The sequence below is a fragment of the Propithecus coquereli genome, unplaced genomic scaffold, assembly GCF_000956105.1.
Source record: "Propithecus coquereli isolate 6110/MARCELLA unplaced genomic scaffold, Pcoq_1.0 Scaffold35, whole genome shotgun sequence".
Taxonomy (NCBI): domain Eukaryota; kingdom Metazoa; phylum Chordata; class Mammalia; order Primates; family Indriidae; genus Propithecus; species Propithecus coquereli.
Genome location: NW_012149174.1, coordinates 6940295 through 6962898, shown reverse-complemented (window position 1 = coordinate 6962898; position 22604 = coordinate 6940295). Strand labels below are relative to the sequence as shown.

At 41.4% G+C, this 22604-nt stretch overlaps 2 protein-coding genes across 4 annotated transcripts in view; both read left to right on the top strand.

The window, feature by feature from the left end:
• Window positions 1–6294, top strand: part of SGK2 (serum/glucocorticoid regulated kinase 2) — a 23261-nt gene extending 16967 nt beyond the window's left edge. For all 3 annotated transcript variants that reach the window (XM_012651225.1, XM_012651226.1, XM_012651224.1), the window contains exons 13-14: window positions 920–1009; window positions 3945–6294. In XM_012651225.1, coding sequence (XP_012506679.1) covers window positions 920–1009; window positions 3945–4109 — 255 coding nt within the window. In that variant the 3' untranslated portion in view covers window positions 4110–6294. The remainder of the gene's footprint in view (window positions 1–919; window positions 1010–3944) is intronic.
• Window positions 6295–7600: 1306 nt separating this feature from the next.
• The window catches only part of IFT52 (intraflagellar transport 52), a 34521-nt gene continuing 19517 nt past the window's right edge, over window positions 7601–22604 (top strand). The window contains exons 1-7 of the mRNA XM_012651231.1: window positions 7601–7975; window positions 10406–10530; window positions 11208–11295; window positions 16370–16499; window positions 16780–16855; window positions 18232–18303; window positions 19796–19922. Coding sequence (XP_012506685.1) covers window positions 7952–7975; window positions 10406–10530; window positions 11208–11295; window positions 16370–16499; window positions 16780–16855; window positions 18232–18303; window positions 19796–19922 — 642 coding nt within the window. The 5' untranslated portion in view covers window positions 7601–7951. The remainder of the gene's footprint in view (window positions 7976–10405; window positions 10531–11207; window positions 11296–16369; window positions 16500–16779; window positions 16856–18231; window positions 18304–19795; window positions 19923–22604) is intronic.

Below are 22604 nucleotides of genomic sequence, written 5' to 3'. Positions count from 1 at the left end.
TTTATTTTTATATTTTGTAGAGAGGAGGTCTTGCTATATTGCCCAGGCTGGTCTTGAACTCCTGGCCTCAAGTGTTCCTCCCTGCTTTGGCCTCCCAAAGTGCTGGGATTACAGGCGAGAGCCACTGCACCCAGCCCTAGCCTGGGCTTTTAGTGTAGCCATCACCCAAATAGTGTACATTGTACCCATTCAGTAATTTCTTATCCCTCAAGCCCCTCCCACCCTTCCAAGTCTCCAATATCTATTACTCTATTCTCAGATCTGGCTTTTTAATCAGCCCACTGCAGGGTTCTGGTACAGGGGGTTGGGGAATCATTTTTTGAGAAACATAGATAGAGAGAAGGTCCTGCTACAATGAGAAGGAGTAGGTGTCAACGTTGATTTTAATTCAGAAAGAAATGGTGAATCATGCCTAGGTCCAATTCCTAAATTCTGAGTCTCTGGGAATCTACAGGTTTTCTTGGGGCTTTAACTTTTCAAACCTTCCTTAGTGAATTGATTTGGTCGATTTCTCTGGTTTGCATTCTGGAAGACTCAAGATGTACTGAGGCAGAATGGAGGGAGGGTCCCCAAGCGCCCCTTGGATGTTCCCCCTCCCCCTTATCCTCCCCCACCCAGAACAGGTTCCTCTCTCTTGCTCAGTGACATGCCTGCAAAGCCTAGGACAACGTAGGAGTTCAGAGAAGGTGCACAGTAAATAGTTGTGGAATAAACAGATGCTGTGGGGGAGAAGGGTTTGGATTCTGGATGATGGGAGAGGCCTGGCTGTGGAATGATCTCCTTTCCCAGGAAACCAGCCAGAACTGCAAGTTACTTTCCAGTTGACAGCCAGTTGCTGGTAGAGTTGGGGCTCTGGCGGATGTGGGGGTGGGGTGGAGCGCCTATGGGGAGGATGCTTCTAACCACCTTCTTCCTGCAGCTCGAGATAAAGAATCATGTATTCTTCAGCCCCATAAACTGGGATGACTTGTACCACAAGAGGCTAACTCCCCCCTTCAACCCAAATGTGGTAAGAGGTCCCCGCATTCTAGATTCTGGGTGTCCAGGACTGGTGGGAACTTGGTACATGGGCCAGCTTTCTTCACGCAGATGGGAAAACTGGGGGGCCAAGAGGCTCATGGATTTGTGCAAGGCCACACAGTAAGTCTGAGGCATAAGTGGCTCTAGCCCCCAGAAGTCCTGGTTGCCAGCTCAGCTGTTGGGTAATGTCTGCTGCCCTTGATCTTTAGCACCAGTAACCCTCACCGCAGGGTGTTTCATGGTTTTTAAAGTGCTGTGTCATTAGCATACCTGGACAGAGCCAAGCCCTACAGAGATGTTTTATCTTTTTCTATTTTTAGACTTTTTCCTGATAACAAAAATAATATGTATTCCTTGTAGAAAGTATGTAAAGCAGAGAAGTTTAAAGCAATATCAGGAAAATGTTTATTATCTTACTACCCAAGAGAAATCACTGGCGTATTTCCTTCCAGTCTTTTTTCTATGTGTGTCTTTTTTTTTTTCCACATACTTGGTCATACTTTATAATACCTATCTCTATATGTGTGTGTGTGTGCGTATGTGTGTGTATCTTCCCCCCCTCATTTTAAAATTATTTATTTATTTATTTGAATGACTGGGTCTCACTCTGTCACCCAGGCTGGAGTGCAATGGCACGTTCATAGTTCACTGCAGCCTTGAACTCAGGGGCTCAAGGGAGCCTCATGCCTCAGCCTCCCAAGTAGCTGGGACTATAGGTATGCGCTACCGTGTCTGGCTTCCCGGTTTTTTTTGGCTAAAAACGGTTATCATTTTCATATGTTATATAAAACTTTATAAATACAATTTTTAGTGGCTGTATAATATTTCAATCTTATGTTGGTAACATAATTTATTCAACCATGCTCCTAATTGTGAACTTTGGGTTGTTACCATTTTTTTCCATCGTAATATGCTGATGAAAATCTTTAAGTATATATCTTTGCCCAGAGTTCCGGTCATTTCCTTAAGATGGATTCCAGGTGGGGAATTGCCAGGTCAGAGAATGTGAACGTTTTTAGGTTCTCGAGTCGTACTGCCTGTGCACTGTGCAGAAGGGAAAACAATCTGTTTTCTACCAGCGGCGCCTGCTGGAGAGCTCCCATCTTACCTGCCCTTTGCAGCATCATGTGTTGTTGTTATTGTTTTTTGTTTTGCAAATTTGGTAAGGGAAAAATGGCATCTCATTGTTTTCATTTATATTTCTTCGATTTATGGTGAAGGTGGTTAGTTTTTGAACATTAATTAGCAGCAGCAGTGTGAACGAAAGGAGCCCCATTTGAGGCGGACGTGTGAGGTTGTCTCGGCCACCTGTCAGGTGCGGTGTCTCGTGGCGTCCAGGCCCTCCACCCAAGCAGTCTGCACACCAAACACTGCCAGTGTGAATTCACTATTTACACTTTTGTAAAAGCCAGGTGTTCATAATGTTCATGAACATTTACCTGTTCATGAACGTATCTTTGAGCACCAGATTTGTGACAACAGTTGTCAGATAGGATAACTCAGTCCAGGCACCTGAAAAGTTTCTTTTTCTTGGGATTTTAAAAAGATAGTGAAGAGAATGTCAAACATACACCCTGGAGAGAGAACGACACACAGAATACCAGGCAGGGACACAGTACAATGCAGCAGCGCACGGATCTCAGAGTGAGACATGCTGGGGTGGATTCCTGGTGCTGCCACCTACTGCTTGGGAGACTTTAAGTAAGTTTCTTTAGCATCATTTTTTCATTTGTAAAAAAACAACAAATACCTGCCTTGTCTAGGGCCACAAAACTAACAAGATCAAGGGCCAGAGCCAAGATTCACAATCTGGGCTTAGAACCGTGAGCCTCTGGCTGGGACCACCGCGCCCTGTGGCCTTTTTGAGAAACTGGAAACCGTGGTATGTTTGGTTCCACAGCCCAGGATGAAAGCATATTTGCAGACCCTTCCGCTGGGTCACCTACTGACGTCATAAAACCTAGGTGGCATAATCTCCATAGCCTGTGCCTCCTCCAGAGAGAGACTGTATCAATTGGCTCTTGCTATGTAACAAGCCGCCTCAAAACTAAGGGGCTTAAAACAACAGTCGTTTATTTTGTTCAGATTCTCTGTGGTGTTTTTAGTCCGGGCCAGGCCAGCTGGTCTCCACAGAGCTCTCTCGTGCCTGTAGCCAGCTAGCGGGACAGTGGCTGCTGATCATCTAGAATTGCCTCACTCTTGTGTCTGGGAATTGGCAGGCAGCCAGGGCAACCGAGTTCTCCTTCATGAGGCCTCTCACACTGCAGCAGGCTAGTCTGGCCTTGTTCACGTGGTGGCCTCAGAGTTCCAAGTATGGCAAAAGAGAACCACTCCCAATGTGCATTTTTCAGGCCTCTGCTTGCATCATATTTGGGAATGTCCCATTGACCTACGCAAGTCACATGGCTAACCAATAGTGAAGGGATGGAGAAACAGACTCCACCTCTGGATGGAAAATGGAAAATCTGTAATCATTTTTGCAATCTCCCACACAGGTCTTCCTCCAAAGCTGCCCTGGGCACTCCCTACCACATTGCCCTATGTTATCTTCTTCATAGGACCTAGCAACACCCTAAATTATCTATCTGTATACATGCTTATTATCAATACCAATCCTCCTATCCCCTTCATAATGTAAGCTTCACGAAAGCAGGGAGTACCATGAACAGTGCCTGGCAGGCATTCAGTAGGTATATGTTGTTGACTGGCTGACTTGTCTAAAGATTGGTGTGGAGTAAGCAGGATGCCAGGACTCAACCACGTGGAATAGAATGATTAATGTAAATGCACGGGAAAGTGACAACTAAGTATGGGTGACTAGGAGGCACTTGGAGGAGAGGCCTGACCTCCCCCTCTGAGGCTGTGTGCTCTTTTGGGAGCTCAGACCCCAGTGTTCCCTTCTCATCATTGGTTTCTATTGACAGGCAGGACCTGCTGACTTGAAAAACTTTGACCCAGAGTTCACCCAGGAAGCTGTGTCCAAGTCCATTGGCTGCACTCCTGACACTGTGGCCAGCAGCTCTGGGGCCTCAAGTGCATTTCTGGGATTTTCTTATGCACAGGGGGATGATGACCTCTTGGATTGCTAGAAGAGGAGCACCTGTGAAACCACTGAGACCAGCTGGTATTAGTACGGAATTACCTTCAGCTACTAGGAACAGAGATGCAAAGTAACAATGACTTGGATGAGAAACAAGTTTATTTTTTTCCCATCACATAAAAGAATAGTGTTAGGCAGTCCAGGGCTAGTGTGACAGGTCATCAGACACTCAGAGGCAATGGCTTCCAATATCAGGGTTGCTACATTATCACAAAATGGTTACTGGAGCTCTAGCCACCAATTTTGTGTTCTGGGCAGGGAAAAAGGAGGAAGGGAAGAGAGCAAAATGGTACTTTGAAAAGCTATCCCAGAGCCCCACCAATGACTTCTGCTTACATCTTACTAACCACACACCCTTGCCTGGATTGGAGGCTGGGCTGCGTGGCTCATTAGCTGGGCACATGACTACCCAGCTGACACTAAGAGAGAAACGGAGAATGTTGGATAGGCAACCAAGCACTCCTTACCAGAAGGGCTCCTAGTGTTTGGATTTTGATCTCAATGTGTAAAATGACAGAGATGTAACAAGCTTATAGGGTGTCAGCCAACATCTCCATATTGATGGTGTCTTTCTTTGCTGTGGGTAGTACTGGACATTTGTTTTGGGTTGTTTGCCTGGTATCTGAACCCCTTCCTATATTCAGGGAGTACCCTACTTTATAAGCCTTCATGAAGGGCAATAACTACCTCCACGTAGAGTAGCTAAAAATGCTAGATACTGACTTTCCCAGCCTCCCCTGACCTAGGGCCAGGCATGTGGCCCAGGGATGCATCTGTGCCACTTTTGATTCAGGGAAGGGACTAGGAGCTCTCTTTCATGTGTTAATTGTGGTGAGTACCCACAAAACTGAGTTTCTGGTATAAAAATAGCAACAATGCAAATTGTAGCAATTGGTACTTAGCTTCAGCAACAGCAGCAGTTTCCTCATCAGACCAGCACTGCAGTGTCATTCCTGGAAGCCTCAAATCTCATTCTCTAGCTGTCCCAATGATGTCAAGAGCATTTGATGCCTTTAACACATTCCTTTTTTGCTTAATTGGCCAAAATCAGTATTAGATCGCCTGCCTAAGCTTCGCCAGTTTCTGTGCTAGACTTTTTAATGCCTGTTACCAATTTTCATCCAAACAACCCTAAGATAGAATTATTACTATCTCCTTTTTACCAATAAAGAAGCAGGATCAGAGAAGTTGTTCCTTGCCTGAAGATCACATAGCTAATAAGGGCCAGAGATGCGACTTGGAGCCATATTTGACTCTCACATTGAACTTTTGTGCCGATCTGCCCCTCACTCTGAGTGGTAGGTCCAAGCAGAATGACTGTCAAAATCTCTAATGAAAGCCAAATCAAGAATTAGTCGGACCAAGCGAGGTGTGAGAAATGGGGTCTTGAAGAGGAGCCATTCAAGTGAATGCTATTCATGGTCTGAGCCTGGCTGCCAAGTTCATGCTGTGCTGCACCTCGCATGGGGAGCTCAGGCCTTGGACAGAGCTGGAGACTGCTGCAGACTTGGTGACCAGAGCTTCCTGGCCACCCATGGAGCTCCATACGTTCAAGATTAGTCGTTTCTAAAGGTAATTCTGATTGGACAGAACGTGAGCATATAACACCTCATGAATTCAGGACACCCTGCACTTGTGGGATGGATCATACTTCCTTACTTCAGTGGTTTTTCACAAACCTGTGGTTCCTACTTCAGGGTGGCCTTATTAGCTTTTTGGTTTGGGGACAAGAGGAAGAACTTTCTTAGGATTAGTGTGTGCTGGTGATTTTATTGCCTTTTCCTCTTAACTCAGTCCCACTCTTTCCCTTCCATTTTTGTCCACCTAGTCCCCTGCCCAAGCAATTATGGGGGACAAATCTGGGAGACCATGGAAAAAACACCAGTGACACTGACCTATTGGAGATCAAAGCTGGGTCAGGAAGAATTAATATTAAGCTTTGACATGTGCTGAGAACTCTGAAACACTCTGATTTCCATCTTAATAGCACTTGTCAATTGACAAATGTAGAATAAGGTGAGCGAGAGGTCAAAATCCCCCCAACTTCCCAAAGCAAAAATCAAAAGTGTAATTGTCGGACACATGCTAGTACTGTCAAAAGTACACAATCAGCTATGGGTTGTGAAACATGTAATGGTTTTATCTATTCTAAGGTGTAAAATCACAAATTTTTCACCAGGATAAAAAATAAAAATGAAAAACTAGGCTATTGAATTGATCGTGCTATACCTATGTTTACTGAGCACATTCCGAGTTTTATATGCATCATCTACAATACTCACTGTAAGCCAGCACTTAGAAATTATTAACCTCACTTTGCAGATAGGAAACATTGGTTCAGAGAGATTAAGCAATTTGCCCAAGGTCACCCAATTGGTGAGGAACTGGGCATATCCAGGAACTGAACTTGACACAGCTGACCTTGGTGGAGGTGAATGTGGTGACAGCCGATTATAAAACTCATGCTCTTCTACAACCTCCAACAGTGGGAGAAGTGCTGTGGGCAGATGCTTTAGCAAATACTAATTGCACAACAGGCAGAAAGTCCCCAAGACTTGTCCCAATCCTCAAGTGGAACAGCCTAGTCTCTCTCCAGTGGGAATACATCCTTCCATTTTTACCCTAAATACAGACTGTATCCACCCAATTTTGCACCAAAATACAGCATCCCCCAAAAGAGAATTCTCAATCACCCTCTTCTCCACTGTTTTGAATTTGCAGGGACAGTATTGTGAAAAGGCAACACCAATTGTGTGTGTACTTTAATATCCCAAACTCCTACTACTCTGTACTCTTTGAAGACAAACATAAATGTAAATCAAAACTGTCAGAAGTCTCGGCACTCATCGGTTTGTCTTCCAGGTTGCTGCAGCGTCGTACCCGAATCCACAATCTTCAGGCAGGCACAGAGCTCTCCCCTGGGGAGCAGGGTGGTCTGTTCTGGTTGCAGGCATCTGAGTTTCCATTTTGAAGGCGATGGCAGGGCAACCTGTATGTGGTGAAGGCTCTTTTGCACAAGCAGTTCCTTCTGATAGGAACGCCCTTGCCTTAACGGATACTTTTCTTTCAGATCTCTGCTCAACGGGAGCTCCTTTTTGACCAGCTCGAGCCCCTCACAACTCCGTAATACAGTTTATAGTTTTACATTTTTGTAGGATCTGGCTAGCCAACATCTAACTCCCCGCCTGAAGATGTCTAGAGGGCGGCGGGTTCACCGCCACGTTCCCCGGTGCTCAGGCCTGGCACTGAGGCCAGGCTCGAAGATGCGGGGTTAATAAAAGGGAAAGAACTGTCTCCTGTTACCATCCTCGCCATTAAACCTGCTCCCGCTCTCCCGGGAGGTCTTCCCTGGCCTCCCAGTCGGCTCACACCAGGAGTCCGCCCCCAGGAATGTGTTGCTACTAGCCCGAGACCTGACAGTTCCCAATGGTGCGACCCGGTCCGACCCCGCTGCTCTGCGCCTGCGCCCTGGGGACCAAGGCTGGAAACCCTCACTGTTCTCCTCCATCAGGGTGGAGTGAAGCTTGGACCCTTGGTGTCTACCGTTGTTATCAGCCTTCAATAATAATTGATATTAAGGAACAAAATTAAGTGGGCTTATTTTTGCGGAAAAGTTCGTTCTCGTTGTGTTTGGATTTACCCCTCATCCAAAGTAATGGTACAGTCCCGCATTAGGCCCGCCCCCTACCCATCGCTCCTTCCGCTCTGTCGTCATCACGTCACTCCGGAGGTAGCGCCTAGTCTGGGGCCACGCCTTGCCAGCGCGCCGGACTCCGCGGTTGCTAGGCCGCCTTGGATACCTGGCGGCTGGATGCTGGACGGCGTCAGGTGATGATGGTGGTCACTGGGCCTCAGGTAAGAAGGGCTCCAACCGATGGGCCGGCAGGGGAGTTTGGGCAGCCTGGGAGCTGGTGAGGGCCTCGCCCACACTCATCGAGGCCGCGGAGCCAGTCTTCTGGAAAATCCTAGGGCCACAGGGGTAAAGCAAATTAGGGGCGCGGTGTAGGCCGGGATCCCGGCCCTCTGGCTGGGCTCCAGTCTCTATCGCTTCGGACTGCATGAGTTTTTAGTTGTCCTGCTGAGTATGAAAGAGCACTGGATGAGGAATCGAGGAATCGTAAGGTCGTAGTCTCTGTTCCGTCACTGCTGCGACCCTTGGTCCTTCCATCGCTCATCTGGGAAAATACTGATTTGACTGGTAATAGAATTGAAGAGAAATCGAGAGAATGGATAGACAGCACCACCTAAATATTGGTTATTTTTATTGTTTTTAACTTCTTTCCTATCCTTAAGGAAACTGATTTCTGAGTAATTCTGACAGTACAGGAACCCAGGTCTGCTGTTCACACAAGGGGCTGAGCTACAATAAGCTGTTGACTGGTAATGTAGCGTTCCTTACGCTTTCCCTTGAAGAGCCATAAAATGACAAAAGGAGTTCCTCTCCTTTTCCTGGGAATCCTGCTGCTACGAATCTGTCCTTTGGCAAAAATAATTAGTGGCAAAGTAGAAATATGTAAATTTCAGTACTATGTGTGATGGAAGAAAGTTGAAAAGATGCCCATGAAGACAGTGGGTGAGTTCGTTATGGCATAACCATGCAATAAATCACACAACCACTAACCTAAATCATGAAGACTTTTAGGAAACTGGAGAAAGCAGAATACAATATTGTATGTACACAATGGGAAAACAAGTATGCACGTGGATGGAATACAACATAAGAAGATAGCTGTGTCAAGTGATGGGATCATGGGGATTTTTTTTTCGACCAGACAAAATGATTTTTAAAGTTCATAAAAAAAGATAAATATGTGAAAGTAGCCAGGAAAATTCTAAAAATTAAAGGTAATAAGGGGAATTAGCTCTCCAGCATCATTATATTATAACATAAAAGTATAGCAGTTAAATTAGTATGGAACTGAGCAAAAACTTACAGAGAGATAGAACATGATAGAAATCAGAATAAAACCAAGGGATTTATATATAGTCAAGGTGGTGCTATATTTCCAATCAGCCTTGAAAAGTTGGCTTGGTGTTGGGCAGCTTTCTAGTAATTTAGAAAATACCAAAGCCCATTTTAGCACCAAAATCCATTCCAAGTGGACCAAAATTTAAATGTTAAAAAATTACATTGTGAAAGTACTGGAAGAAAGCATTGTTGGGTATATTTATAATATTAGCATGACAAAAGCTCTTCTTAATGTGTCATGCAATCCAGAAGCCCAGAAGAGATTAATACTTTTGACTCTATAAAATTTGTAATCTATATGGCCTGCAAAATTCAACCAAACCAAACCAAAAAAGCTACCAGAAGCCAAGTCTTGAGACAAATAAACTCATGAAAATGTTTGTTTAATGATGAATTAGAAAAATATGAAACTTAATAGAAAAATGAGTCCACGAGCAAGAAAATCAGAAGAAATTCAATGCTAAATCTCACTAATTTCAGAGGGCAAATTAAAACAATAATGAGGATTTTTTAAACATATTTTATTGGCAAAGATGAGAAAGATTAGAAATAGATAGGACTGTGTGGAAACAAATGTATTAGTGTTGGTGGATGTATAAATTAGTACAATTGTTTTGGCGGCCAATTTGGAAATGCTTTACTCAACCATTCAACAGGTAGGAATTTATTCTACAAATATGCGAAGTGCACAGAAGCATCATGTTCAACAATGATGTTTTTAGCATTGTTTTACTAGCAAAAAATATGAAAAAAGATATTAATCAGTATATGACTGGTTAAATTATGGTACATGCATAAAATGAAATACTGTGTAGCTGTTTAAAAGAATGTGGTAGATCCATATGTATTGACATGGAACGATATCAAATATACAAGATTAGGTGAAAAAATGTGTTGCAGAATAGTGCATATAGTAAGATCCTATTTCATAAAACTGTAAGTTAATATATATAAAAAGAATATGGAATCTCAGCAATAATTAGCAGTGAGGAATCAGGTTGGAAACGTGGTCTTGGGGCACGAGAGTGGAGTGATTGTGGGGCAGGGCCTTGGGTGTAGGGTGGTGGGAGGGCCAGGGCAAAAGACTGAAAGCAAAAGCTGAGGGTGGGCAGGGTTTTGTTTGGCCTTAGGTTTCTGCAGCTGTGATTTTGCATTTTACTCTTAGCCTTGGAGAATTGTAGGGGTTTCATTGATAGGCTGCAGTTGTATACCCTTTCTTGATAAATTAGAAGTGGAAGGTAACTATTTATTCCTTTTGGAGTCTTTCTTTGGAAATATTCTTTATTGTTTTTCTGATCTCATCTTTCTTCCATAAGGTAACCATGGAGAAAGAGCTTCGGAGCACCATTCTATTTAATGCATACAAAAAGGAGCTATTTACCACAAATAATGGCTATAAATCTATGCAGAAAAAACTTCGGAGTAATTGGAAGATTCAGAGGTGACTATGACCATGTTTATTGTTTTCCCTTCTAAGTGATAACAAATAGCCCACTGATAAAACGGAAAAATCTTTATTTTATTATGTAACATAGATTGTTTAGGTGGGAAGAGCTCAATTTAAAGATTGTTTAGAATTAAATAAATAATTATTAAAACATCTCTTTCGAAATAGGTAATCAGCATATTACTAAGTTGTCCTCCAAAGTACAAACCAAAAACTTATTCTAATTATACACATATAATTTTTTAAGATCTTAGAGGCTTTCTCCATATTTTATAACTTGGGTCAATACTTCAGGAAAATGAAAAATGAGAATATCTCTGTCTTTATGTATATGTGCATGTATTTTTTTTTTAATGGATGAGGATATGTAATTATATAAGCTAATGGTAGAGCTGATTGAATTAGTAGTTTAGGACTTCTTTATGCTTTAGCCTGGTTTAATTTGAACACCTCAGCTTACTGCAAGTATTTGAACAGAGGCCAGATAACTCTGTGAGGCAGGCCTGTAGAGGGGATTTTCACTTTGGGAGAGAGGCAGGACCAGGTACCTGCAAATCCCTTCCTCTCTTGACTGCTGTGGCCTCTGGTTCCATACAGTAGAGAGGCTAAAATAATTCATAAATTGGTTTGACTTATGGATCTAACATTTGCTTTTAAAATCATATTTCTAGCTTAAAAGACGAAATCACATCTGAGAAGCTAGTTGGGGTGAAACTGTGGATTACAGCTGGGCCAAGGGAAAAATTTACTGCAGCTGAGGTAAGGAGGTATCCATAAAGAAGAAATATAGTGAGATGGTTAGGAGCATGGGCTCTGAAATCCTGGGTTTAAATCCACCTTCACCACTTACTGTGTTGCCTTGAAGTAGTCACTTCATCTCTCCTTTTATCCTGGCGGTGTGATGATTAACTGATACTCCATGTAAAGTGCCAAACACATAGTGTGGGCTAATTAAATATTAGCCATGATTCTTTGCCATATTTTTGCTTTGAAAATAGGAAGATTTCATTTAAAGTTAGCTGTTTTTTTAATTTCTATTTCATGGAATAAAGAATGACAAATGTAAGACCTGGAACACAAATTACAAGTGTTGGTGAGAATGTGAAGAAATTGGAACCCTTCCACACTGTTGGCGGGAATGTAAAATGGTACAACCACTATGAAAAACAGAATGGCAGTTCCTCAAAAAGTTAAAAATAGAATTACTGTATGATCCAGCAATCTCACTTCTGGGTATATGCACCCCAAAATCAAAAGCATCTCAAAGAGATTTGCATACCCATATTCTCAGCAGCACTATTCACAGTAGCCAAAAGGTAGAAATAGTCCAACTTTCCATTGATAGATGAATATATAAACAAAATGTGGTATGTACGTAAAATGGAATTAGTCTTTAAAAGGAAGGAAATTCTGATATATGCCACGTCATGGATGAACCTTGAGGACATTATGTGAAATGAAAAAGGCAGACACAAAAAGACAAATACTGTATCAATTCCACTTATACAAGTATGAGGTACCTAGAGTAGTCAAATTTACAGAGACACGACCAGGTGTGGTGGGTCACACCTGTAATCCTAGCACTCTGGGAGGCCAAGTGAGACCCTTGTCTCTACTAAAAATAGAAAGAAATTAGCTGGACACCTAAAAATAGAAAAAAATTAGCTGGGTGTGGTGGTGCATGCCTGTAGTCCCAGCTGCTCGGGAGGCTGAGGCAGGAGGATCGCTTGAGCCCAGGAGATTGAGGTTGCCGTGAGCTAGGCTGATGCCATGGCACTCTAGCCCAGGCAGCAGAACGAGGCTATGTCTGCAAAAAAAAAAAAAAAAATGTTTATAGAGACAGAAAATAGAACGATGGTTGCCAAGGCCTGGGAGGAGGGAAGAATGGGAAGTTGTTGTTTGATATGTACAGAATTTCAATTTTGCAAGATGAAAGAGTTCTAGTGATTGGTTAGACAACAGTGTGAGTATATTTAACACTGCTGAACCGTACACTTAAAAATGGTTAAGATGTTACGTTGGGTGTATTTTTCCACAATTAATAAAACAAGAAGCCCAGAATACAGCAAGAACCATTCTCAGAGACACTTGTAGGAAGTACCTTTGTGCTCAGGGAGAGTATGGGGAGTAGGGAGGTTGAGGCAGGGCAGGGCCAGTGTGGTCCTTACGTTGAGGCAGGCCAAGGTCTCCTGCTGTTACTCTGGGTGGTACCAGTGGGTAGAGGTCCACAGGGGAGTATTTCTATTCTATTTTCCTTTTTTTCTCAGTGTGATTGCAAGGTGACTTTCCTACCTGGGCGGGGCTTGAAGAGACATAACTGTTTGATCAGGTTAACTGAGAGGAGGAGTAGGAATTACAGTTGGGAATGTGGAGGCGACCAGCTATCCCTACCCACTGAGACCCTGAGGGAAACCTATGCACAGATGGCAGTGGCCTGCAAAGGAATACTTTATTACTTTTTGGGGGTTGGCTCCACTTCCCCCCTCCATCTAGAGAAGCCAAAGAGAGAGGTGACTGGGTCTTTACCAAAGAGCAAGCAGCCTCAGGAAAGCAGGGGCGTCTAGAGAAAGGGTCAGAGCCTGGGCGTTTTCCTAAGCGGGGATGGGCACGAGGCCAAGCCTTACTTCAGGCTCCCAGGGAAGGGTGGCTGTGGCTTCCAAAAGGCATAAGTCCTTTGAGAGGCAGGTTTAGTTCTTTGGAACTTTAGCCTAATAAAATGTCCTCTCACCAGGCCAGTCCCTGGCACCATGCTTCTCTTTAGAGTTGGAGTGAGGTGGGAAGGAAAGGGAGAAAAGCCTTTAGCTTTTTTCTAAGAATCAGCATTCCCTGTGTTTTTATTCTTCTAGTGGGCTGATCCTGGTAAGATCACTGCCTTCCTTGTCATTGCTGCTGGCCTTCTAGGACAAGTAAAGGGGTCACTTCACCCCTCAAAATCTGTGATGCTTTTTTCATAGTCCTCCAGAAGCTTCATGACAGGACAGATGTCCTGTGTCTGGTATTATATGCTAGTATCAGGCTAGAAATTAGGCTGAAAAATCTTCCCTTGTTTCCCACTTCAGCTACTTTGACTCATTACACTGACTTGGGGGGGATTCAGTTACCACCAGGTAACCTCATGGCTCAGACCAGTGTCTCCCAACCCTTTCAGGCCAGCGTCCACCTATGTCGCAAATGCCACCTTTATCATCCTGCATTGAAATGCATAGATAATATAACCTACCATCATTAAAAAAAATAAGTCAATATAATGTCCTAACTGTAATGTAAAGAAATTGAAGGAAGGTGATTTTTTAAAAGAATATATGTATTTGAAATTATAAATGCTTAGGCATGTATACAGTAGAAGAATATGTGTATTTCAGTTTTTTAATTCTTGGGCATACATATACCAGAACACTTCTTTATGCTTGACATTTTGAAATAAAAGTTAATAAATATATAAAATCACCATGAATGGGATAGGTACAAATGCAGGCTGATGCAGGTATGTTGCATTGGCTCTTCAAATCATGAGCCGCATTGCCATTGGCAATGTGAGTTTCCAAAATACTGACCAGCTCTTAGTAAAGTCTAAGAAAAAAAAAAGAGTATAATTCTTCCCTCAGTTTTACTCAGTTTACGTGGTAGTGTGTACCTGGGAATTCAATATGTTAAACCATGCAAGAGATACTTTGTACAGTATTTATATATAAACTGGAGTTAGATTGTAGACTAAGTTTTGTTTGTTTTTCTTTTTTAAATCTACCTGACTATCTGAGAAGACATTCAAATGTTGTGAGACAGTTCTTTACCATGTGGAACTGGCCTGAACACTGCATGACCTTTAGTGTCCCTGCCCCTCCACCCCACCCACAAAATGTCCTTAAATATTAATATTATAACAATCCAAAATACCTGCTAGATGGCCTCCACTGAGAGCTACAGGCCTGGATCATCCAGTGTCAATAATATTATGGAATATCCTACATTTGGTACCACACTGTAAAACTTAGCAGTGTGAATGCATTCCTATTAGGAAATCAGTCTCTAAAATTTAAATCTGCAAAATTAATCTTTATTCCTGTTTTTGCCATAAAGAAATAAGAAACCTCTAATTTGTGCCAAATATCTGTTTTTTGTTAGAAGGGTCTCACTTAGATGCATGGGTGGATCCTGGGTCATCATTTTTGGAAACTCCTTCAACCTTTGCCCAACTGTGTTATTTATACAGCAAGTTCTTCATATAGCTCTTTTTCTTAAACTGCCAAATGGCCAATAGGACACAATAGATGTCAGTACCAGCTCTCTATTTACTGCATTTAGACAACATGGACAAATCCCAGAACAAAAATCATAAATACCAAGTCCCCATAGGATTTTCCAAGCAAAAGCTAAGTTCTGAGAATATATATATTGCAGTCTAGACCTGGCTTGCTATTCTCAGTCATAGAATATAGCAGATGTGTATGGGAAAAGGAGTTTGATAGGAAATCAAAAGGAAGAAAAAGGCAGATGGAATCTAGGGAGAGATTCAGTCTGCTGTGCTGAGTCCAGGATCAATGAAGTTATGGCTCTTTTGTTTTCTTTTTTCATTGTCGTTCCAAAAATATTTATTAAGGATCTATTTTGTACCCAATTATGTGCCAGGTCCTATGACTGACTCTAGCAATCAAAATCAAATAGCACATGATCGCTGCTCTCAAGGAACTCATAGTCTAGGGGAAATCAAACAAATGAACCATCTAAGAATGACAATCAATGTTCTAAGTTCCATATTTCCACAGAAGCACAGAAAAGAGGCACTAGGTTATAAGGCCCAGAGGAAATGGCCTTTGAACTGATTTTTTAAAAACTTTGATTTTGAAATAGTTGATTCATTTGTTTTCCATATTATGGGGAAGATGGGGAGAGGAAACTCCAGGGAGTATGCAAGAGCAAGAGGGCTGTAGGATAGCAAAGCTAATCTGGGCCAGTGTTTCCAAAGTAGGATGCGTGTGATGCAGCAGTGGGGTGTCAGAAGGAAATTATATTTGTTATTCATATTTTCCTTAGCCTTACAACATTTCCTTTTTGGGAGTATGTTTTAAATGATAAATATGCATACTTTAAATACAGATATATACACATTGGCTGTATATATATGTGCATATTCAGTTTTTTTCTGATGAGGCACTTGATGAAAATTGAGAAACTATTGGCCTGGACCACCCACTCCAGGTTTTTTCAGGTTGGGTCAGCCAGATCAGCCCTAGATTTTTCTCCCCTCTGGAGCTTTGTGAAAGCCAGAGAGAGCTTCCCAGGATATAAGCAGACAACATGCATTTCTCACTATGGCTTGGTCAGTGGGTGACCTTGAACAAAATTCCTCCTTGGGGTGATATGGAAGGCCTTCATCCTGATATTCTTGGTGAGGAGGCATTGTCTAGATCGATGGTTCTCAACCAGTGGTGTTTCTGCTTCTTCCTGTCCTCTTGAGGGGACATCTGGCAATGTCTGAAGACATTTTTGGTTGTTAAGGGAGGGTAGGTGCAACTGGCATGTAGTAGGTGAGACCCAGGGGTACTGCTGAATGGAGAGTATGAGCTTCCTTTAGCTGAGTTTTCCACTTTTGGTTTGCCGTCCGGATAGTCAACATTCACACTGTCAGTTCATTTTGAGTATTTTTGGAGCTTTTTGTTCAAAGACAAGCTTGGAGATCCTACATAGAGAGTAAATTTTATCTTATATACATTTATATTTAAATGCCTTATAGATGTGAAGTGTTTTATTTTTCAGCTGCTTACGGTCTTATTTGTGGTATTTTGGACAAAAGTATTTTGAGTATATTCATAGGTTGTTTTTTTCCTTTGTGTAGTTTGAAGTCCTGAAGAAGTACCTTGACAGTGGTGGCGATATCCTTGTGATGCTAGGAGAAGGTGGGGAATCCAGATTTGACACCAATATCAACTTTTTACTAGAAGAATATGGAATCATGGTTAATAATGGTAATTGTTATTATTATTTTAAATGGAGGCAGTAATAGTATTCTTCATATCATAACCCTCTAGGCCCAGGGGTACAATGGAAAGAGCCCTGGGCTGAGGGTACATGGTTCAGTATTCTGGTCTCACCAGTGGTCTGAGCCTTCTGTGCCCAGGCTTCTTCCGTTTGTAAAATGAGAGGGATTGGAACAGAGTTCCAGGGTTCCTTTTGGGTCAAAATTTATCTGAGTCTATAATACCAAACTTATTTCTAACCTAAAATATACCTTCTTCTCTTTTAAAGATGCTGTTGTTAGAAATGTGTATTACAAGTATTTCCATCCTAAAGAAGCTCTAGTTTCCAATGGAGTCTTGAACAGGTAAGCATGTTGAAAAGCAGCAGTGTCTTTACAAATAAGTCGCATCTTTCCTCCATGAATCTTCCGTAATCTGTTTTCACACATTCTTTTCACTGCCCCTTCTTCCTTTCTTGCTTTTGTTTTATTTTAATTTATTTTATTACTACTTCTCATTCATCAAATTATATTCCTCCATCTTTTGAAACCTGACTTCACATTCACATTTTTGTTAGTTAGGATTAGGATACTTTCAGTTGCAAGTGACAGAAAACCCTATTCAAGTGGGATTAAACAATAAAAAGACTTTATTGATTTATGTACTTGAAAAGCCCAGAAATGGGGCAGGCTTTGGGTACGGATTGACTGAAAGATTCACGTCATCAGGGCTCTGGTTCCATTTCCCTTCAGTTCTCTTGGCTCTGTTCTCCTGTGTGTGGGGCTGAATAGTTTTAATAGTTCCCAAGTTCATATCTGTATGTCACACCATCTGGGGCAAGAGAGCATGCCTTGGTTCCAGCATTCCCAGCAAGAGTAGTCCTGAGATCTACTCTTTTTTGGTTTGTCTTTTTGTTGTTATTGTTGGTTTTTGTTTGTTTGTTAATTTGTTTGTTGTTTGAGACGGAGTCTCCGTTTGTCACCCTGGCTACAAGGCAGTGGTGCCATCATAGCTCACTGCAACCTCAAACTCTTAGGCTCAAGCGATCCTCCTGCCTCAGCCTCCTGAGTAGCTGGGACTACAGGCATATGCCACCATGCCCGGCTCATTTTTCTATTTTTTGTAGAAATGGGGTCTTGCTATGTTGTTCAGGCTGGTCTCAAACTCCTGGCCTCAAGCGATCCTCCCGCCTTGGCCTCCCAAAGTGCTAGGATTACAGAAGTGAGGAGATTTGCTCTTTTTGAGCTGTCCTAGGCCACAATGCCCACCCTAAACTGTCCTGATGGCATAGCTAGGTTGTCTCCTAGAGCCTGGGATGGAGTGAGCTTTCTCTGCTCTGGATCCTAAAAATAAATCAGGGGTTTTGGGGAAGTAGGAAATGAATGTCTGAGGGAGCAACATCAGATGCCTTCTGTGAGCTTCTCCCATGTTCAAAATTATTCATTCCACCTTTGAACTTACTATGTGGCAGGTATTCTGCTGGCTCTGAGGATAGAGTCTACAATGTGGGCCTAGAATAGGGACACTTTCCTCAGAACTCAAGAAAGAGGAGAACTGATTCTAATATTTTAATGTTAACTTTTGTAAGCATTCCAAAAGAGGTAAGAGTGTACTTTTATTTAATTTAAAAAAATTATATCTCGAAGTCTGTAAAATTCTTGCATTTCATTCATATATATTAATGAATGCAGTAAGAAATTCCCAAAATTTTTGTTACTGGATTTTATTTTTTTTCTTTAAGGGAAATTAGCCGAGCTGCAGGAAAGGCCGTGCCTGGAATCATTGACGAGGAAAGCAATGGCAACAATGCCCAGTGAGTATGTTTTCTGAGGCCACCTGAGGAGGATGTGTTTATCATTTTGAAGAGTTTTTTTTTTTCCAAAATGAAAAGAGTTTTTGCCTTTGATTACAAAAGTAATTCTCACAAAAAAAATATTTGAGCAGTTCAAAGCGAACAAAGTAGAAGTTCTGCATTGTAAGTCTATGCCTCTCCCCCTGGAGATAATCAGCCTTAACAGTATATTTAGATTTCTAGATTTTTTTCATATATAAAGTCATAGGTAAGTACTTTTTCCTTTTTAATGACTGGATTAAATTAGATATATCTAAATATCTATCTGACCCCTTATTATTGGACATTTAGGTAGTTTACAATATTTTGCTTTAATAATACCACATGATGTTTATCGAGCATTTACTATGTGATAGACATTTATTACCTCATTTAATCCTCACAACAACCCTGAAAGGTTAGAGGTGAGTTACAGAGAGGTAATTGCCAAAATTCACGTGACTACTTAGATTTGGTCTTTGGTAGTCTGCTCCAGAGTCTGTACTCTTAACTTCTACTCTATATTGTTGTTATAAATAATTTTATATTTGTCATTATATTTAAATAACAAAGCATAAGTCAACATCTTTGTATGTACTTTTCTCGGGCACTCATGCTAATATTTTAGTAGGATAGATTCTTAAGCATTGAAATTTCTGGGTCTAGGGTCTTCCCACTGATGCGTTTGCCACATGTGATACATTGCCAAAGCACTCTTCAGGCAGGTGGTAGCACTTATGGTCCCTATGAACACGCCCCTTTTTCCTCTCTTGCTGGTATTGCGTATTCTGGTAAAAATGGTGTCTCTTATTTTAAATTTGTATTTCTTTGATTATTAGTGCGTGGGATGGCCTTTAAAGTCTATTGGCTGATTGTATTTCTGTGAATTTCCTGTTCATTGCTTTTTAACCATTTTTCTATTGATGGTTTGTATTTTCTTATGCATTTATAAGACCTCTGTGTATTACAAATACTTTTTCCAGCTTCCCTTTTTACTTTGGGGTATTTTACCTCATAGAAGGTGAAATTTTATGTAGTTAAAGCATGTTACAAAGTTTTAGTAATTAAAATAACATAGTACCAGAGCAGAAATAGTAAAATATAAATAATACAGATTAGAATCAGACCTAAAACATATTTGGAGGATGGGGGTTATTTGTGTATAGTAAAAGTGGCATTTCAAATTATTGGGGATGGGGATGACCATCTTCTTCCTCCCCCATCCATAAGAAGCTACTTACTTCTCCCAGTTACACTCATTTACACTTTCCTGTTAATTTACATTCATGTTTGTTAAAATGCTTTATTAAACTTATAGCTAGAGTTGTCCCAATTTTGAATTAACAAAATGAAGCTTAGAAGAAATTTTGGGTTTGATGGTGGATCAAAGAGCTCAAGAAACACTAAGATTATTTTTCAGAAATTTAGTATTCATTTTTTAAAAATTTGAATCTGTTTCTTTAATTTCTTACAGGGCTCTCACCTTCGTCTATCCTTTTGGTGCCACACTGAGTGTCATGAAACCAGCAGTGGCTGTTCTGTCTACAGGCTCTGTCTGCTTCCCACTTAACAGACCCATTCTGGCTTTCTATCACTCAAAGGTACTACCTTTCTTAGCTATGGGTGTAGATGTTATTTTTATTGTTGAAATAATAAAAACTTACCATGTCCAGACGGTTTGCATATGTTTCTCGTTGGTTTTCACACCAGTATTTCAGTTATCTACATTTTACTTATGGGGAAACAGTGGATCGTCCAGTAGTTGATGTAGTCAAGGCCTAAACCTAGCTCTTATTATTCTAAATCCAAAGCTTTTCCACTGTAGCATGAGGCTACCTATATTATAACTCTTAAAATAACTTTTCATCCTGTCTATGTGAGACTATGGCTCTCACCCTGAGTGTAAAGAAAATTCATTCAGGAATAGTGGGAGTTAACAAATGACACACAATTACATAGCATCATACTGCCGTTGTTTTAGCTCATCCCAGGAAAGCATATCAGAGGATTAGTTGTCTAGTTCTTATCCTGGAAACACCCCAGAAATGTGGGGACAGATGGTCCCACCTCCTTATGACTCCACTTTCCCACTGCCTTTAATTCACGTTTTGCTGAATTTACCTTCCTTGGTCCACCAAGACATAGAATTCAGCAGCTGACCTTTGAGTTTTTTTTCCAGGGACCTAGATAGATGTCTCTAGCTCCTCACAATCCTATTTTTCTTTGTGGAATCTAGGTATTATCTTTCCTTCCTTATTTAAAAACTCTTACCTCATTTTCTTAGAAGTAAATGTTTATACTGTGTTTGAAAGATTTAAACAAAATTCATATGACTATTAAGACAGTTATTCCAAACAGCTGGAAATATTGTTTTGAAATTAAAGTATTATTGTCAAGATGTAGAAATAGTTTATGTAAACTGTTCACAGGTACAGAAGTAAATGAGACACTATTTTAAGGGCCCTCAAGTATTTTAATACTACGATTATTGGATTTCTTAAGTATGCATAGAGATTTTACCTGGCTTAACCAGTGGATTTTTATGGAGCATCCATCAAGTGCAGAATTCTGTGCTAAGTGTGGTGACTCATCTGGAACTCATGAGATTATCATCTTCTCATTGCCTAGCCATTTAAAGCTCATTTTATCCATATAGAATTTCAGTCCTGCCTAATAAACACAATCTTCGAGAGAGATTGTTGTCCATCACCCTTAAGTTTGTGAGATGAACCAGTGATACCAGAGAGGGGGCTACTCTCCATCCTCCTGGAAACCATGAGCAGGGCCAGGCGAGCACTGGAATGTTCTGCCTCCTTGCCCAGGGCCATTGCCTTCGTTGAGCTTATCATGATCCTTTTCAGGTCTTTGGTTTATTGAAATAGACTTGTTGATATTGAAGGAGAAAGTCGGTCCATACTTTTCTTTAATTGGAACAAATTACAGACAATGGCTGGGAAAGGAAGCTGAAGACAGTGGTAGAATCTGTCAGGACAGAGTAAAAGGATTAAAAGAAGATCTATAGTCTATTTGAAATAAACAAGATAAGAAAAAGAAAATAAAGAAAAGAAAATATAAGCCTAACCGTGAGTTGTAGGAGGAAAAAAAGTCCTTTACTGGGCCGGGCGCGGTGGCTCACGCCTGTAATCCTAGCACTCTGGGAGGCCGAGGCGGGCAGATTGTTTGAGCTCAGGAGTTCAAGACCAGCCTGAGCAAGAGCGAGACCCCGTCTCTACTAAAAAGAGAAACAAATTAATCGGACAACTAAAAATACATAGAAAAAATTAGCCGGGCATGGTGGCGCATGCCTGTAATCCGAGCTACTCGGGAGGCTGAGGCAGTAGGATCGCTTGAGCCCAGGAATTTGAGGTTGCTGTGAGCTAGGCTGATGCCACTGCACTCTAGCCCGGGCAAAAGAGTGAGACTCTGTCTGAAAAAAAAAAAAAAAAGTCCTTTACTCTAACTTCCTTCCTTGTATTTACTCATGTATGTAAATTCAAATCACAGCACAGTTCTTTCAGTAACTTCCCTTTTCTTTCTTTAGATTTCCACCAAATTGACTTCCTGTTCTCTAGTTTCAATGGTTATGGCATAGTAATAGTATTGCTATTTTTCTTATGAAGCATTTGCTTTTAATATAGTACAGGTCAAAGTTTGTTTTGTCAGGTTTTTTTAATTTGTAGAACTTGCGTATTTATATCTCTTGACATCTCTGGCTTAGGCTATATCACATACAGGGAATAGGCACAGTTATAATGGAACTAGGAAAAGAATTATACCTAATGTACACCTAGGCTTACAGGTATGAGCCATACTGCACCTGGCCTTAAATACTTTTTATTAGTACTCATAAGTATGTTTAACTGTACGATTGTCTTTGGGTTTGTCTTCTTTTTCCTTTAAAATTATGATCTTTGGATGGGTGTGGTGGCTCACACCAGCACTTTGGGAGGCTGAGGCAGGAGGATCACTTGAGGCCAGGAGTTCAAGACCAGCCTGGGCAACATAGTGAGACCCCGTCTCTACAAAATTTAAAAAAATCAGCCAGGTATGGTGGCATGTGCCTGTAATCCTAGTTACTGGGGAGGCTGAGGCAGGAGGATCGCCTGAGCCCAGGAGTTCGAGGCTGCAGTGAGCTGTGATTGCACTACTGTACTCCAGCCTGGGTGACAGAGTGAGACCCTGTCTCAAAAAAAAAAAAAAAAATTATGATCTTCATTTGTAAGATAACTAACAATGGGAAAATGCTCTAGAATCAATTTATATTACTTTTTGTTACAGTCAAA